Source organism: Solanum tuberosum, unplaced genomic scaffold (assembly GCF_000226075.1).
Source record: "Solanum tuberosum cultivar DM 1-3 516 R44 unplaced genomic scaffold, SolTub_3.0 scf00103, whole genome shotgun sequence".
Taxonomy (NCBI): Eukaryota; Viridiplantae; Streptophyta; class Magnoliopsida; order Solanales; family Solanaceae; genus Solanum; species Solanum tuberosum.
In genome coordinates this window covers 644,823-664,080 of record NW_006239027.1, presented here as the reverse complement: position 1 = coordinate 664,080, position 19,258 = coordinate 644,823, and the positions used below count along the sequence as shown (strand labels likewise).

Sequence of the window (19,258 nt, the reverse complement as noted above, 5' to 3'; positions counted from 1 at the left end):
TGTATTAAGATCTGCATATTTTAATGAAGACTGCTTTTTTTAAACATCTAATATACAAAATTTAATTTGTTTAATTTAAAAAAATAATTAATACAAAACTAATCGGATATTATATATGTACAATATATTTTTTTTTTAAATATATGATTGGTGGTGGTAATGGTTATCTAGCAATGATGGTTGTAGATGTCGATTGAGGATGATGTTGGCTAATAGTTGGGTGTACGTAGTAGATAGTATTGATGGTTGTAGTTGATTTTGATAGTAGCAGTTAATTGTTATTATTTCATACAGTTACTTTAATCTAGATTTCGATTTTCTACAATAAAAAAAATGATCTTTTCTAAAATAATAATTATTACTTGAGTGATCAGAAATCAACTCATGAGGATTATGATTATTGTTGATGAATGGTGGTACGTAGTTAATACTAACGTTCGATAATAATAATAATAAAAAAATTGATAATGATAGATGGCGTTGGTAACGGTGAATGAATGTTATATATGCTTTAATAATTCAAACATATTCCATTATTGGAATATAAAAAGCAAAAAGAATAGAATAAAATAACAAAAAAGTAGATATGCTACTACCAAGAAAATTCTTTAAAATATTCCACATCTAAAACATTACTAAAATATCAAACTTACATATCTCTAAGTTCATTCAAATTGAAACTCACTCAACTTTTTGCTTACTTGCTGTGAGAAAAAACAAAATGTCAAGCTCTAAAAATGGTGTACATATCTTAATTTTTCCATTTCCAGCACAAGGTCACATACTTGCCCTTCTTGATTTAACTCATCAACTTCTTCTCCATGGCTTTAAAATCACTATTTTAGTGACACCTAAAAATGTCCCGATTCTTGATCCTCTTATTTCTACACATCCATCTGTTGAAACTCTTGTTTTCCCATTTCCCGGTCACCCATCTCTTCCCGCCGGTGTTGAAAACGTTAAGGATGTGGGAAATTCCGGCAATGCCCCAATTATTGCTGGGCTTAGTAAGCTTAGTGGCCCAATATTAGAATGGTTTAAGGCCCAATCAAATCCTCCTGTAGCGATTGTTTATGATTTCTTTTTGGGCTGGACTTTAGATTTGGCCCAACAAGTTGGTGTGCCCGGAATTGTATTTTACGGTGTCGGGGCTTTATTGGTTTCTATACTTGTTGATCTTTGGAAGAATTTGTGGGCTTATAAAGGTTTGGGTTTTGTTGAGTTTAATGGGCTTCCAAAAAGCCCAAGGTTTGTGAGGGAACATCTTCCTTCAGTGTTTCTCAAGTTTAAAGAGGATGATCCAACTTGGGAGATTGTTAGAAATGGGTTTATTGCAAATGGTAGGAGTTTTGGGTCAATTTTCAATACTTTTGAGGCTTTGGAGAGTGATTATTTGGGCTTTTTGAAGAAGGAAATGGGCCATGAGCGTGTGTATTCGATTGGGCCGATAAATTTAGTTGGTGGGCCGGGTAGAACTGGGAAGTTTGATGATGGTGCAAATGAGAAAATTTTCTCTTGGCTTAATGAGTGTCCTAATGAGTCTGTTCTTTATGTAGCATTTGGAAGTCAAAAGTTATTAACAAAGGCCCAAATGGAGGCCTTAACTATTGGGCTTGAGAAAAGTGGAGTGAGGTTCATTTTAGTAGCTAAACAATTGACAGCCCAACAAGAAGAACAAGGTTTTGGATCAGTGCCAAAAGGGTTTGAGGAGAGAGTCTTAGGGAAAGGCCTAGTAATAAAGGGTTGGGCCCCACAAGTGGAGATATTGGGCCATCGAGCCGTTGGTGGATTTTTGAGCCACTGTGGATGGAATTCTGTGTTGGAAGCAATAGTGGCGGGAGTAGTAATTTTAGGATGGCCCATGGAGGCCGACCAATTCATAAACACGTGGTTGTTGGTGGATAATATGAAGACATCGGTCCGAGTTTGTGAGGGCTCAGACTCGGTGCCTGACCCGATAGAGTTGGGTCGGAAAATTAATGAGGCAATGAGTAATGATTTGTTTAAGGAGAGGGCCAAAAAAATGAGAGATGAAGCACTTGAAGCTGTTAAAATTGGAGGGAGCTCTAAAAAGGATTTGGATTCCATTGTAAAAGAGTTGGCCCAACTAAGAAGTTGAAAATTCATGCAAATGGGCTAAATAATTTTATGTTGGGCCAACTTTTAATGAATTTGGTTGGGTTTAGATGAACATTTGATAATGTACTCTTCAACTTTAATATAAATGTATTGTATATGATGATGTGTGGGAGAAAAATGAGACAAGTTGGCCTTGTCCATTTTACGTGCTATTAATTATCAAGATGTCTCATTATTTTTTTTACAAAAATAAATGTCATTTCTTTTAATGCATTAGTTGTGTTAAGATGAGTTCAATTTGTGGATTGCAATTTTGACCTGTAACATTCATACTACTTGAGTTGAAGGTCTATCGAAAATAATTTTTGTATCTTTACAAGATAGTGTAACTATCAGATTGCAGAGGGTATAAGGAATTTTTTTTCATCAACACTTAAAGGAATAAAATTCAACATATGCTATAAATAGATTATGAGTGAAAGTTCAAAAAGTGTAAGAATAAAGGTAAATAACTTCTTAAAGCAAGATAGTAATTTATATTTTAGACAACATTTCAAGCAAGAAAAAAAGTAAGAGAATAAAATTAAAGGCCACAACATGTGGAAGACTAAAAAACTATCCTAGAATATTTGTCACTATAGAAATTCAACACCTAAAGTTGATAATTATTTTCAAATATACCGTTAAATCTAAAAAGACATATAGTAATAAATAAGTTTAACTTAATAAATTATATCTTGTATTTATTATTTTCTTAATAGACATAAAGCGAGTTAAAACGAAACCTTCTTATTACTAATTACTAAATCCATACAGAAGTTAGTTCATGAATTTCACTATTCACATGACACTAATAATAATAAGAAGAAAAAACTTAAAAATATCAAAATTTACATGAAGAATTATATATTATTATTATTAGTATTATCATTATTATTAGTATTATTATTATTATTATTATTATTATTATTATTATTATTATTATTATTATTATTATTATTATTATTATTATTATTATTATTATTATTATTATTATTATTATTATTATTATTATTATTATTATTATTATTATTATTATTATTATTATTATTATTATTATTATTATTATTATTATTATTATTATTATTATTATTATTATTATTATTATTATTATTATTATTATTATTATTATTATTATTATTATTATTATTATTATTATTATTATTATTATTATTATTATTATTATTATTATTATTATTATTATTATTATTATTATTATTATTATTATTATTATTATTATTATTATTATTATTATTATTATTATTATTATTATTATTATTATTATTATTATTATTATTATTATTATTATTATTATTATTATTATTATTATTATTATTATTATTATTATTATTATTATTATTATTATTATTATTATTATTATTATTATTATTATTATTATTATTATTATTATTATTATTATTATTATTATTATTATTATTATTATTATTATTATTATTATTATTATTATTATTATTATTATTATTATTATTACCATTATATTATTATTATTATTTTTAAAAAAACATTCACGAGCGCACTAACACCTAGGTCAAAAGGAAAAGAAAAAAAAAGTCATAAGGCATGATTATAAATTTGTTCCCCAATATATTAACAAACTTAGGTCCACAATGTTATGAATACTTGCTTTAAAATGGGGTCGTTTTAGGTTCTTTTTTATTGACTTGTAAATTCTTGTAATTAATTTAAAAATATTTAATCAACAACTTCCTTAATTTTTGTGCTAAGTGGGATTTGTTTTTCATAATATCTTATGAAAGATCCTTCCACTTCTTTTGACTTTTAACATTTCCTGAGAGAACATTTAATTACTGCTCTAAACACATTTTACTTTTGGATAACCATGTTTAAACCTCATGATTCTTACTTGGATATCACTTAATATCATTTACATAAAATTAGACAACAAAGTGGCTAATTCATAGTCTTAGACATCACAATTACTCTCACTTGTTCATTTTTGCTTGTTACGTTTTGCTTCTCGAGAGTCAAACAACATGAATTTTGATTAATATTTTAAAATGTATTTTTCTATCGTATTAATATAAGAAGGATTGCAACTTATAGTTTTTTTTTTTTGTATAATTTTTGAACATCTAAATTTAAAATTAAAATGTTAAATTAATCTAATTCAATTTAGCTTTAAAGACAATTCAAGTTGACTCTCGTAAAACAAAGCATGACAAGTAAAAGTGAACAGAGGAATTCAACATTACTTGAGATGAAAGATCGTGGTTTTGGAGGTAGCTGATATCATTGGCGGAGTCAAGCTTCTGAATTTATGAGTTATGATTTATTAATTAAATTGTAACTCAAATATTAAGTTTGGAACAAAACAATGGAGTTCTTTCAAATAGTAGAGTAACTACATATACAAAATAGCGATAAGTTGAAATTTTTTCGTTGAAAAATTATATTATATATATATATATAAAATAATGTATATTTATAGATATCAAACATTACTTTCTATAGATGTACATCAATTATTAACATCCTAATCAATATTTCTAGTACCTAATGAAATATTCAAAGATGTGCACCTACTCCTAGATTTTTTATTAAAAGAATTAAGTGTTAATAACCAAAAAAAGATCTACACACCAAAAAATAAATATACATAAAAGATTCTCAAAATCTAAATTTACCTCAAACTAATCCACTTACTTAAATTAATTTGATTTTATCATTAAAGTACCTTTAATCCCATTTAATTAGTCTTAAACTTTTTTTTTAATTAGCACACTTTTTTAAAGCCATTCTCTTTTTAAAGACAACAACTCTCCTCCATAGTCCATTTCTCCATTCCTTCAACAAAAATAGCAAATTCCCAAAATCATCAAAAAGTTATGTTCTTGAATTTTTTTTCACTTAGACAAAAATTTGTATAAAAAAAATGGGTGGTGTATCATCAACAATTGCATCAAAATTAGCATTTTTTCCACCAGAACCATCCTATCAAGTTGATTTAGATGAACAGACACAAAAATTGAAACTTTTAGGTGTGTCTCAAAGTGAAAAAGGTGAAGTTTCAATTCTACAAACAAAGAGAGGTCATTATATTTTTTCAGTTTTTGTTAGGAACAAAGGTGCAACAATGACACTTCTTTATTCACATGGAAATGCTGCTGATATAGGCCAAATGTTTCAATTTTTCATTGAACTTAGTGATCGATTACGCGTAAATGTCATGGGGTAAATTAATTGTCTAGAATGTTCATATGATTTTTTTTTGTATTTTTTTGGTATTTTCTTGATTTAAAGATGAATTTTGATTGATTTTTGTAGATATGATTATGCTGGATATGGAAGGTCTAATGGAGAAGTAAGCAATTTTACCTTCTTTTTTTTTTAATTTTTTAATTTTAGTGTACATGTCATGTCTTGAGCTTTACAACAAGACTTTGCTAATATTGTGTATTAATTATGCTTTGATGAACTATAGTTTAGATTAATTTTCTTCTTTTATTGGAAAATGTTATTTGTTAGTATAAAGTTTGTTTAGTGGTAATCATGTTTATGTCATAAAGACATGTGATCTAATCACTCCATTATTTCCACTTTTCATTAACCGATTCTGAGTGAGGATTCATATAGTTGATCCGGACTTGTTTTGAGATTGAGTCATAGTTATTGTTGTTGTTGTCGTGGAGGGGGTGGAGCTAGGATACCAGAAGGGGGTTCGGATAAGTGAGGGTTCTTAAAGTTGATCCTGACTTGTTTGAGATCGAGTCGTAGTTATTGTTGTTGTTGTTGTGGATGGAGGCGGAGCTAGGATACTGGAAGGGGGTTCGGATAAGTGAGGGTCCATATAGTTGATCCCGACTTGTTTGAGATTGATTCGTAGTAATTGTTGTTGTTGTCGTGGACAGGAGGCAGAGCTACTAGAAGGGGGTTCGGATAATTGAGGGTTCATATAGTTGATCCCAACTTGTTTGAGATCGAGTCATAGTTACTGTTGTTGTTGTTGTTGTCGTGGACAGGGGTCCCTTTGCCAAAAAATTACACTATATATATGCAGTCAAAATTAGTTTTTTATGTACATATAGTAGATATTAAATCCCCTCAACTTCTTTGTACATTTACTTCTTCATGTTCTGAATCCTCTTAGTGAAAATCCTGATTTCGCTAGCGTTCATGGATTCAGTTTCGAGACGGATGTAACTTATATACACTGATAGTGTAATTTTTTATCTGTTGTAGAACGACGTCTGCCTTATTTTTCAGGCAACTTGTTCCACTGATTACCGATAGTTACTTGTAGTTATCTTTTAGGTGACAATATAGTGTAACAAATTCTCTTTTACGTTGTCCGTGTATAGAAGTTAAGCAGTGATCTAAGTTTTTTCCTGTATTGCTTTTGTGTAAACTAGCCAAGTGAGCAGAACACATATGCTGATATAGAAGCTGTTTACAAATGTCTAAAAGAGATTTATGAAGTGAAAGAAGAAGACATTATATTATATGGACAATCAATTGGAAGTGGTCCAACTCTTGAATTAGCAACAAAATTACCTCAAATTAGAGGTGTAATTCTGCAAAGTGCAATACTTTCCGGGCTTCGAGTTATGTATCGTATAAAGTATTCTCTCTGGCTTGATATTTACAAGGTTAGCAGAAGTTTCAGTTCAATAGTTGATCAAGTTTCTTCATTTATATGCTCAACAGTAACAAGTTTTCTTTCGGTTTTTCTGTTTTCTGTTTTCTGCAGAACATTGATAAAATCCCATATGTTAGCTGTCCCGTTCTTGTGATTCATGTAAGTTCTTGGATCTCAAGTATTACTCGTTTTGGCTTACTGAACTTTTCAAATATTTGATGTTTTAGAAAAACAAGTAGTAGTAGTTTAGTACTTTTGTTTTCCAACTGTACCTTTCCTGTTCCGATTAGACGTTAGGGGGAGATATATAGGGTAATTTACACGAATGCTATTATGGTTGAGGTTATTAAATGTCTTTCTTAAAGAGCATACAGAAACCTTAAAAGACAGATAATATGGATCGGAGGAGTATTCAATATGATCAGTATTGTTGAGAGCCGAAAAAGGGATCTTTTGTGTATAATCCTGCGTAATCTTGAATGTCTAGTCCATTAGGAACCACTGATTTCTTGATACATCATATTCATAGATTTACGATTCATGTGACGGTGTTGATCTACAGGGTACAGAAGATGACATAGTTGATATTTCACATGGTAAAAAGCTTTGGGAGCTGAGTAAAATGAAGTATGAACCTTTATGGGTAAAAGGAGGAAATCATTGTGACTTACAAGTTTTTCCTCAATTTTTTACTCATCTCAAGAAGTTCATAATTTCAGTGGAAAGACAATCAGATTATTCGAAAAATGTTGAGCTTGAAGAGAGTATAATTGACTTAGATTATACTCTTGATATTACGAACGAAATCAAGTGCAGACCAAGTATTGAAGAGATTGAGAAGTCGTCGAGAATCAGTACTGAACAAAAAGAGATCATTCCAATAAGGCCTAGCACAGACAGGAAATTGAAGCCAAGAATTAGTTTTGACAAGAGGGAAAAGCCAAGAAAAAGCATGGATTACTTTGGGAAATCAAGAAGTAGCACTGATCAATCTGAGAGAGGGCGGAACAGCATTGACCGGTAAAGAATTTTTACACTATCAGTCTGTTCTTTAACATCTCGTTTCATGTTATAACTAGCTCATTCCACTTATTATGAACGATCACGTATAGTTATCCAACCTCTATCTCTGTGTTCTAACATGTCTGTAGCAATTTACCTACCTTATTTGCCACATCAACGATGACCTATAGATGGTATTTTAACATGTTATAACAATTTACCTTCCTTATTTTGCACGCTATGAATGAAATTACCTAGTTACCTTTTAGATGATCTGATAGTGTAAAAGTCGTTCGAGTTGTTGATACTTTAACTTATGGTCTTACAATATGATTAATAATGTCATCATGCTGTAGTTTGACTATTGATTTTGAATGATTGCAGATTTGGAGACATGATGAGATCAGTAGCAATGTGCAATATTGACTGTTTAAAACAGACACTAGCAGAGGAGGACTAATACAACTAAAGTCTTTAAAAATTGTTATTAGTCGTGTCTGCAAAAGCAAATTTTTTTTAGTCATGTATGGACCACATTGATATATTATATCACTACCTACATGTTTATGATTTGAATATGTTCTTTGGACAGCCCCAGAGCAACGATAAAGTTGTCTCTGTGTGACCTATATAAGTCAGGGGTACAAGTTGTGGAAGCGGTCACTAACCCATATATTAGGGTAGGTTGTCTACATCACACCCTTGAGGTGCGGCTCTATTCTGGACCCTGCTAATACAGGATGCTTTGTGCATCATGTTACCCTTTTTAATGTTCTTTCTTTATTCAAATTTTTTAGTATTGGTCCCTACATATGCAGTCCATTCTTCAAGATTGCTAGTTCTTTTTGAAACATTCTTTATCATGCAAATGATTTATGGACCCCCATTACATGATTTTTGTTCTAAGCTTTTGTTTTTGAAGATTAGAAGATCTAAAAAGTAATAAACAAAAGGAATATAAAGTGATTAGAGAGCCAGTAAATGAAGTTTTTAATTATACATAGAAGAAGAATATTGCTTTTATATACTCTAGAATTTGCTCTTTTAAAAGGGGCCACAAAGATCATGATGATTTCATATGTGGTGTGACACCTTTAATGTCTATATTGTCAAGAGAAAAAGCAATATTCCAACATCTTGTTTTATAACAAACATTTTGGATTATGGTTTTGATTTGATAGCTTGATTAGTATTTCCTAGGATAAAGATGTAACCACCTGCATAATTGTTAGTACTTATGAGTAAGAAGTTAGTAACATGATGCTCATAACGGAGTTGAAGGTCTATCGAAAATAGTCTTTTTATTCAACAAAGGTTAGGGTAAGATTTTCGTATATCCTATCCCATGTATGAGACTACACTAGGTATGTTATTGTTGTTGTTACTAATGGTCAATGAAATGAGTTATGAACCATGAAGTTTCAGGTTCATAATTCAGTGGAGGCAAAAAATATCAGGCTATTTCTTTCAAGCTTTGATGGTTGGAGTTACTGAAACTTATACTGGTAAGAGGTAGCATGTACCTCATAGAATTTATTGACATGCATGCTAACAAATCTAAACACGATACACGTAAATTGACCTAAACACCACAATTATGAAAGAAACATCAGTAAAAAGTAAAGTGCTATATTAGATAACACACAAAATCACATGATACACAAAAAACAAGCAATATGTTTCACTTTTCAACTGTCCTGACCTAATCTTGATTTTTAATAGTGGGGTCTAATCAATGTTTCACTCCTTTTGTATACATAATTGGAAGAGTATTTTCCTAAGTCAGCATTTGATTATAGATTTTGAATTATATTTTTGGAGAAATTAATTTCCTTATATCGATGAGCCTTTCTTTCTTCTTAAATTGAATTTAATGATTAGTGTATATAATTGATAAATTATTCCTTCTCTTTCTTCTAAATTTCATTCCTTTTCATTTCTATTTGTTAGTCAAAATTTTGTTATCTTTGTTTATTGTTGTTGAAGCACAATAAAACAAGCAAAATAAGATAACAAGAATTTGATTAAAAATAGAGGCGGATATAGAATTTGTAAACTCCAAATGATACATTACTTTGAAGTATGTAACATTTACATAGATTAGCCCCTGATTAAGAATGTTCATTAAAGTTGTAAGGTTATTTTAAAGTTCTTTGATGACCTTCTTGATTGTCATCATTTTCCTCGTATATCCATTTTAGCATGTTATAAACTTTAAAAACTCTTTTACAGAATTTTACATGATATTTTTAAGCTTTTAGTGACAGATTGAAATCTAGTACTATATTATGGGGAAAATTACGCGAAAGGGCAAATATCTAGAGTATATTATATAATATAACTATAGTTTCAATTATTTTTAATCCATAGCTACAGTTTTGCGAATTTTTGCTTTGGTTTTCTAATTGTATAAATTCAGAATTTGTATAATTTGATCCATGAAGGTATAATTTCAGAATTTGTATAATTAGGTTCCTGATTGTATAAATCTAGAATTTGTATATGCTTACCCTAACTATTTGTATACTAGTATTTATGAAAAATTCATAACAAATTGCCTTGTTTGTATATTGGCAAACGAATTATACAAATAGAGTTATGAAAAAAAATCCCAAATGTACAAATATAGAATTGTATATACTTTCGGTGTTTGCATATTTGCAAGCAAAGTATACAAATGGGCAAGCGAAATATACAAACCACAACATCCATTTGTATATACTTATGATGTTTGTATATTCACAAGCGAAATATACAAACAAACGAAATATATAAACCACAACCTTCATAGCAAACAAAACTATAGCCATGAAGCACAATTATCAAAACTATAACTATAGACCCTTGTTAGATCTATTATGTTTGCTATTTCTAAAAGTTTCCCATTATTATAATATCTCTTTTTTGCACTTGTGTGACTGGACACTTGTAGCTCCAATCTTGATCCTTTTAACTTTTTGGGCCTCTTTTTGTATCTCCCAAGCCCATTTACTCAAGACTAACCCAATCAAGTTAGTTCATGCCTTAAACATCATAGACTCATAGAGAAAAGGAAACAAAAAGGAATTGGACTATCTTTGTGTACAAATAGATTCAAACGTCTGCATCATTAGTTGCTCTCAACTCTCAAAGCACTAATTATTTATCAAATTGGATGACCAATAATTTCAATATAAACCACCAATAATGATTTAAGATGGTAATGGAATAATAATTATTCTTTCATTAATTAAAATTATAGATTTCGAGTTTAATTCTGAATACAATATTGACTTTGATAGAAAATACTTTATCATTGAAATAGATCTTCTCAATAGAAATTGTATGGTTAATCAATCCATAATATAAAACATGGCGTGAAAATCACATAATCTTTCATTTTTTTTACACTTTAACCCCTTATTTTGTTGAAGAAACTCATTAAGGACACAACTTCATATTTTCTTAATTAGTGGACCATTACCTCTGCAGTAGAGGCTCTACTCATCCTTTCTAGACCGCAAGATTGAGAAGTTGAACATATGAAAATTGCTTAAACTCACAATTTTTTTTTTCCTGATTTCTCACTTGGTGTTTGAAATTTATAATAGAGCTTCGATTAAATTCAGATCGTGCACATGATTTAATTAAGTGATGCTCCCAATATAATTTTCTCTGTATCAGGGTGAAACATGTAAATTGAGAAAAAATATATAATTTTTAAAAATTTTAAAAAATATATCAAGATAATTGTGATTGCTGACATGGCAGCATCCTCACCTTATAATTCTCAAACACAAACTTCCAAGAAAATAAACTCTCCAATTGTATGTACACTTCTAGAATCCTCTACCCTCACCCTTAAACCCCTTTCTCCACATTTCAGGGTTTTTACACAAACCCTCAAGAATTCTTAGCCCAACCCCTTTATCCATACACACACACAAACACACAGTGAAAAAAACTCACAGAAACTTCAAGAATCATTTGTGGTTTTTTTCTCAAATAGTTTAGATAATGGCCCCTGTAGTAAGCAGGAGTTTGACTTCTTCACCTATGGCTTCAGTGCCTTACAGTCCTTCTTTTGTATTGGGGAGTGGTAGTACCAATAGGGTCTGTCTTAAAAGTACTTTCTTGCCTAGGAATAATATCAAGAATGGATTTTTACAATCTGGGTTGAGGTGGAAACAGGATAAAAGAGATGTTGGAGTAGTGGTTAGGTGTGAGGCTTCTGCTGTAGCTGAAAAAGAAGCTTCTGAGACTTCTGGGGAGACCCATGAGTATCAGGCTGAGGTGGGAATTTCATTTCCTTTTGTATAGTTTAGAATTTTGGTTTGTAATTTTCAGTTTTTAGCTGTATTGGGTTGATTTTCTTGAGCAGGGGGTCTATTGGAAATAGCCTCTGGGGTAGCGTTTCTTTGTGGAACTACACTGATTATGCTGTTGTAGCTATATTGTCAATTGTAACTAGTTTGTTGTTGAGGTATAATTGATTGAAGAGGAGTTGGTAGTTTGAATTCAGATGTTTTCTTTTAGGCAATCTATGAAATAGTCATTGGTATGGCTTTTAACATAGGAAAGATCCAATCTTTAGGCAATTGTAGGAGCTCTTGAATGCTTAGTTTTATTTAGCTGATAGTCCTTTGTCCACTTTATTGTTGCTAACTTTCTTTCTTGGATGCAGGTCAGTCGCCTATTAGACTTGATTGTTCATAGTCTATACAGTCACAAGGAGGTTTTCTTGCGAGAGCTTGTGAGGTGAGGACATCTCTCCCCTTTGTTTGCTTTTCTGAGTGGCAGAACATCTGTACACTACTTACTGCTACCATAGATATTTGTGTGGCCGTAAGTCATCTCACTAGGGGTAAAATGAGAAGTTTATAAGTTGAATTGTTTGTAAATATAGAAATATGTCATTTTTTTGGGATTGACTAAAATGAAAAGAGTGTCACATCAATTGTCCTTGGGACAGAGGGAGTAATTGTTTTCTTGATAACGTTAGTAATCATTGATCTCGTAGAGTTATGGATTAGTAGTTACTGCTTGTAGATGATATGATAAATGTTTGTGTTAAAAACCATTCGTCATAGAGTTTACATTTAATTCTTTGTGCTGATATCTGGCACTTGCTACCATACTTCAAATTCTTTTCTTTTCTGCTGAGCTGAGGGTCTATCAGGAATAGCTTCTCTACCCCACAAACGTAGGGTTAAGGTTTGAGTACATCCTACCCGTCCCCAGGCCCCACTTGTGGGATTACACTAGGTATGTTGTTGTTGATATCTGGCACTGGTCACTACCAAAAGATTGCCTCTTTTGGGTTTCCATAGGGTTCATTTTTTTTTTCCGAATGCACTTGTTGAAGTCTTCATGATGCTTGGTAATTGTCTTTTAGAATTTCATCTTTTCCTTTATGTGCTATTGCTAACTTCAGATTATTCTTTGGACAGTAATGCTAGTGATGCCCTTGATAAGTTGAGATTTCTGAGTTTGACGGAGCCCTCTTTACTTGGAGATTCTAGTGAGCTAGAGATTCGCATCAAATCTGATCCAGACAATGGGACTATTACTATAACGTACGTGGCTTAAGGTCTAGCTGCTGCATTAATGCTTTCCTAGTAAAGGGACTAATTTATTGATAATGCAGGGATACTGGTATTGGAATGACCAAAGAGGAGCTCATAGACTGTCTTGGGACTATTGCCCAAAGTGGTACCTCAAAATTCTTGAAGGCACTTAAGGTACTAAAGGGTATCTTCTGTTGTGGAGTAACTACACTAATTCAGACTTTGATTGTGGTTTGAAGTTATTGTCTCTAAGAACTATGCTGCTTTTCTATCTATAGGAAAATAAAGACCTTGGAGCTGACAATGGATTGATTGGTCAATTTGGTGTTGGTTTCTATTCTGCATTTCTTGTTGCTCAGAAGGTAGCCGCTCATTGCATATGGATATGGATTTATTAAAAAAAGAAGGCATTGTCATTCCATTGATTTTGTTATTTTTTGTCTTTCTGTACAATCAGGTTGTAGTTTCCACGAAGAGCCCAAGGTCAGATAAACAGTATGTTTGGGAGGCGGAGGCTGACAGTAGCTCATATGTCATCAGAGAGGAAACTAATCCTGAAAATCTTCTACCTCGAGGAACACAAATTACACTTTTTTTGAGGGTACTGCAATAATTCTGCTCCTTTCTCTTGGTAGCTTTGTGCCTATATCCCCTGGGTTGGGCATGTTATGGTCAATCTCCATTTTGTTTCATCTCCTTATTTTGCTGAACTACAGGTTATTACAATAAATTAAAGATAAGTTCCTAAAATCCATCGTTGACCATGTCAACTGATGACTTCTCTGGATGATAATAAGTTTAGAATTGTAAGACATTTAACTTGGATGGTCATAACCCTGTGATTTATCTTCTTCGGTGTGTTAAGACTTAAGATGGATCAGTAGAGAGCATTGTGAATGGTTTTGTTCCCTATGGTAGATGCAATTTGATAGGCTATCATCTTTTTGTAGGACGATGACAAATACGAGTATTCTGAGCCCAAGAAGATCCAAGATTTGGTGAAGAATTATTCACAGTTTGTATCTTTTCCAATTTACACGTGGCAGGAGAAATCAAGAACAATTGAGGTAAGGTTCCTTGTATAATCTAAGGCGGTATAACCTTCACCTCCTCTTTTTGATGTGGTGTTTTAGGAGAAATCTTTTGTGGTTTCAGCTTATGGCAAAACACTTTTTTTTCGCGATGGGGTGGGTGATTGGATAAATTTATAGTTTTGATTACCTGCAAAATTTTCAGATTCAAAATACCGTTGCCAGAGGCAGATATAGGGGGTCGGTGCTTAAAAAACTGAAACAGTTGTATCATTATTACAACATACTATAAATCTTTACCAATTAGAGGTTGTTTGTACTGCTTGTGTTTTGATTAAGATAAGTGCGTCTAATTTCCATTATCACGTAATAACTTTGTTTATTATTTTTACTGTTATTATCATTAATGTTGTTATTCTTATTATTCAACATACCATTGCCAGGGGCTGATTTGGGGGGTGGGGGTGTTGTTGCTGCTGATAAGTGTGTGTGACAATTTGCATTCTCATGTGAAAACTTTGTTGATTATTATTATTTTGTGGATTGGTAAGGGACAAGGGGGTTTCAACTTGTTTCGCTGTGCTAGTTTGTCATCTATTATTCATCTAATGCCTAATTCTCATTGGTAAATTTTGACAGGTAGAGGAAGAGGAAGAACCAAAGGAAGGAGAAGAAAAACCAGAGGTGATGGCTTCATACTTATGTGCTTACAGTGTATTCTTTTCAATACGTGTCTATGCTTCTTGAGTTTATTGACGATATTGGAATTTGTGCTCTCTTTTTCTTGATGATGACAGGAAGAAAAGAAAATGACAAAGAAGACCAAAACTGAGAAGTACTGGGATTGGGAGTTGACGAATGAGACAAAACCTATATGGGTGAGTTATTGACTACAGTGAGAGTTCTTTAAATTGTACTCTTTTTGTTGTATGTGATAGTTTTTTCATGGTCATTCTAGTTAGGATAATCCTCTTTTCCCCGTAATAAATTGTAGATGCGGAATCCAAAAGAAGTTGAGAAAGAACAGTACCAGGAATTCTACAAGAAAACTTTTAATGAGTTCTTGGATCCCCTTGCCCACACTCACTTCACTACAGAGGTATTCACTTTTCATATTGAATTGATGACTAGTCATTTGTCGTTTTTTATATATTGATGTTTTAACTCTGATAGAACAATTTGTGCAGGGTGAGGTGGAGTTTAGAAGTGTCTTGTATATACCTGGAATGGCTCCTCTTAACAATGAAGATGTCGTAAATCCCAAGACGAAGAACATACGCTTGTATGTGAAGCGTGTCTTTATTTCTGATGATTTTGATGGGGAGTTGGTAAGTTCTATATGTTAGCTCGATTTGCAACTTGTAGAAGAGATCTGAAGAGAATTGATAGTTCCTTCCTTGTGTCATTGTGAAGTTTCTCATTCACAAATTCGTAGTCTCTCATTCTTTGAGCTGTATATATGACGTTAATACACATGAAGAGAAGTGATGTTCTTGAATCATGTTTAAAATGTCTACTGCAGAATAAAATAATTTGTGTTAAGTGGTAGACAAAGAGAATGTGTAGTTTTACATCCCAGCTTTAAGCAATCCAAATTTAAATTGATGCCTCAGTGCTTTTGGGGGCCAGTTATAGTGCAGTGCCTTTGTTTTTTTTTTTCTAAATCAGCTGATGCTAGTTTCTATGCATTTCAGTTTCCTAGGTACCTGAGCTTTGTTAAAGGAGTGGTGGACTCAAATGACCTTCCTCTTAATGTTTCACGAGAAATTCTTCAGGAGAGCCGAATTGTAAGGAAAAGCTTTTGTGCTTGAATGAATTACATTTCATATGTCAAACTGTATTCTTGTTTAGCAATCTGCACTGACGTGGTGGTTGCTATGGTCAATCTTTCGAACTATCATTTGGTTCGATTGAAAAAGAAGAACCTGTTCTTGGACTGTAATGCATTTATTTATTTCATCCTAGGTTCGGATAATGAGAAAGAGACTAGTGAGAAAAACATTCGACATGATTCAGGATCTCTCTGAAAGTGAGAACAAGGAGGTAAAATATCATCAAAACTTTCTTTACCTTTGGTGCCTTATCAAAAGAGTCTTGAATTCTGTAAGAGCTCTGCTATTTTATTACAGGATTACAAAAAATTCTGGGAGAACTTTGGAAAATTTGTGAAGTTGGGATGTATTGAAGACACTGGTAATCACAAGCGAATAACCCCATTACTGAGATTCTTTTCTTCCAAGAGTGAAGAAGAATTGATAAGCTTAGATGACTATGTTGAGAACATGGGCGAAAATCAGAAAGCCATTTACTATTTGGCTACTGATAGCTTACAGAGTGCCAGGACTGCTCCTTTCTTGGAGAAGTTGGTTCAGAAGGGTATTGAGGTATGTACTTCATCCTAATTTTTTACTGGATTTATTTACCAAGTCTTCCAGATACCTAATAGGCATTAATATTAAGTCTCTGTTGTAGAGTTTTGCAGACGTATTCCCCTCCCCCTCCCCCTTCCCCCTTCCTTCTCCTAAAGGTAACAACAGATAACAAGAGAAACAGCCTCCGAAAAATGTACACAAATTGAATACTGTATGTGTCACCAGTCTTTATAGCTAGCAGGATAGTTAAGTGTCATTGAAAGTTTTCTGGTAGGATGTCCAATGAATGATTTTTTTTTTAATTTATGATTCTTTGTCCTTGACATCCAGACTGTTGTTTGGATGAATAGTTTCATTCTGTACCACCTTTTCTTGCTCCTACCTATGTCAGTTTGAACTTCCGCCTTTTCTTTTTTGGTTGTTGCAGAATGATATTCCATTTTCCATAATGGTCCCATTATAGTGTTTATCTCAATAAGTTATACGAGTCTTGCTTTTGAACTTGCTAAATTATTTCTATATAGAGGAAAGGCGAACTTGCTGCCAGTACATACTCCTCATTCGGCACTAAACAAAACACAAATTTGATTCTCATCTTAATCTGCATGTCATGTCATTCTTGGATGTCCAATGGAAGACAAAAACACGTAGCTTTAGGGAAGGCTGTGTCGGAGATCATGTTATCTGGCTTAAGTTCTCTCTAGACTACCCTCTGTTTGTACACACTCCTAACATTTGCCTGTGTTGCTGTGATATAGGTGTTGTACCTCGTTGAACCAATAGATGAGGTGGCTATCCAGAATCTACAAACATACAAGGAAAAGAAGTTCGTTGACATAAGCAAAGAGGACCTGGAGCTTGGTAAGCTCATATTTTCTTGCATTGACTGGGAACATAGTATAGCAGTGATTTCCTTCAATATTTTGTGTCTTCCCTTTGAAATTTTATTTCCCACTATGTGAACACTCAAATAAACAGCAGAAAGGGTATTGGGGAAATATAAATGAAACGGCCATTCAAGTTTGACCTGTTTCCAGAATGTTTAACATATTTTGCTCTCTGCCATTGCTTTCAGATGATGATGATGAGGTGAAAGACAGGGAAGCCAAACAAGAGTACAATCTTCTATGTGATTGGATAAAACAACAGTTGGGTGATAAGGTGGCAAAAGTACAAGTTTCAAAGCGTTTAAGCACATCACCATGTGTGCTTGTATCTGGAAAGTTTGGTTGGTCTGCCAACATGGAAAGGTCTGTGGGTTATTATTTCTAGAGTCTTTTTCTGTTTATTTAGTTTTGGAAATTGCAAGACTCTCGGTTGAAAATCTTCATTTTTGTGTGTATGAAATAGATTGATGAGAGCACAAACCTTGGGAGACACTTCAACCCTGGAATTTATGAGAGGCAGAAGAATATTGGAGGTTAATCCCGACCATCCAATCATCAAAGACCTAAATGTAAGTTTTCCCTGCTCAATCTGCATAGCTACTAGCTAGTTCCTTGATTTGGATTCTATCGAAGTTGTAGGTATCAAGTGTTGCGAAATCATATACTCCATCTGTCCCATTTTATGGTGCACTGTTTGACTTGACACAAAGTTTAAGAAAAAAGGGGAGACTTTTGAAATTTGTGGTCCAAAACACTCCTTGACCAAGTAGCAGTATGTTTACACTTGGGATTATCGTCAATGACCATATAGTGGGTGCCGGGTGAAGACTAGCAGTTAAGTTTCACACAAGTTGCCTGGGGTGTAGCAATCGATTTTGCTGTTGCTCATTTTCTTTTAGAAAAATAAAAACATAACATCTAAGGTCTGCGTACACCCCACTTGTGAGATAACACGACTGCGGCCTAGTTGTTGTATCCTTTTGTCGTTTTGTATCATAAAGCATACCAACAGTTTAATAGTTTTTTTCTTATACAACTAGTAGTAAATCTTAGTGACTTCACAAGAATTGTTTTCGTCCATAGAAGAAAAATATGGTCAAGTTTGACTAAGAATCATATGTACTTATCAACAATGGTTCTGTGGAGTTACTTGCAGGCTGCATGCAAAAATTCACCCGATAGTTCTGACGCCAAGCGGGCTGTGGAACTGCTGTTTGACACCGCATTGATCTCCAGTGGATTTACTGTAAGTACTGTGGAACACACCTCGTCTTTCCTTGTATTGCATAAGTTGTTTCTTCCTAATACATGAATTTAACACTGGGGCACATTGGAAACAGCCTGATAGTCCATCTGAGTTGGGTGGCAAGATCTACGAGATGATGGCCATGGCTCTTGGAGGAAGATGGGGACGATTCGAGGAAGAAGAGACAGAGGCATCAGAAGAAGCATCAACCGAGTCAGATGCAAGCTCTGCTGAAGTGGTAGAGCCACAAGTCGTCGAGCCATCTGAAGTAAGGACCGAGAGCAACGATTATTGGGAGTGATTCATAAAGTGTTTCTCTATCTTATTTAGGCTTTCTTTCCTGCATGTCATAAGAGAAGAGAAAGAATTTTGGTTGAGGGGAGGGGAACAAGAATGTTATTTTGGGGGGGGGGGGGGGGGGGCCTGGAAATTTAATTG

At 33.0% G+C, this 19,258-nt stretch overlaps 3 protein-coding genes across 3 annotated transcripts; all 3 read left to right on the top strand.

Moving 5' to 3' along the window:
• Positions 1-633: 633 nt before the first annotated feature.
• Positions 634-2,284, top strand: LOC102579214 (UDP-glycosyltransferase 89A2-like). The gene has a single exon (XM_006348574.2). The coding sequence runs from the start codon at positions 722-724 to the stop codon at positions 2,117-2,119; it is 1,398 nt and encodes a 465-aa protein (XP_006348636.1). The 5' UTR covers positions 634-721; the 3' UTR covers positions 2,120-2,284.
• Positions 2,285-4,938: 2,654 nt separating this feature from the next.
• On the top strand, positions 4,939-8,314 carry LOC102578883 (alpha/beta hydrolase domain-containing protein 17C-like). The gene is made up of 6 exons (XM_006348573.2): positions 4,939-5,331; positions 5,425-5,461; positions 6,510-6,746; positions 6,848-6,895; positions 7,299-7,756; positions 8,123-8,314. The coding sequence occupies exons 1-6, from the start codon at positions 5,033-5,035 to the stop codon at positions 8,196-8,198; spliced, it is 1,155 nt and encodes a 384-aa protein (XP_006348635.1). The 5' UTR covers positions 4,939-5,032; the 3' UTR covers positions 8,199-8,314.
• A 3,227-nt stretch (positions 8,315-11,541) lies between these two features.
• LOC102578539 (heat shock protein 90-5, chloroplastic) lies at positions 11,542-19,172 on the top strand. The gene is made up of 19 exons (XM_006348572.2): positions 11,542-12,010; positions 12,402-12,475; positions 13,168-13,293; positions 13,365-13,458; positions 13,563-13,646; positions 13,742-13,885; positions 14,235-14,351; positions 14,955-14,999; positions 15,113-15,193; positions 15,310-15,414; positions 15,503-15,643; positions 16,010-16,102; positions 16,281-16,358; positions 16,445-16,699; positions 17,446-17,548; positions 17,763-17,937; positions 18,038-18,143; positions 18,731-18,820; positions 18,915-19,172. The coding sequence occupies exons 1-19, from the start codon at positions 11,735-11,737 to the stop codon at positions 19,119-19,121; spliced, it is 2,394 nt and encodes a 797-aa protein (XP_006348634.1). The 5' UTR covers positions 11,542-11,734; the 3' UTR covers positions 19,122-19,172.
• Positions 19,173-19,258: the final 86 nt, after the last annotated feature.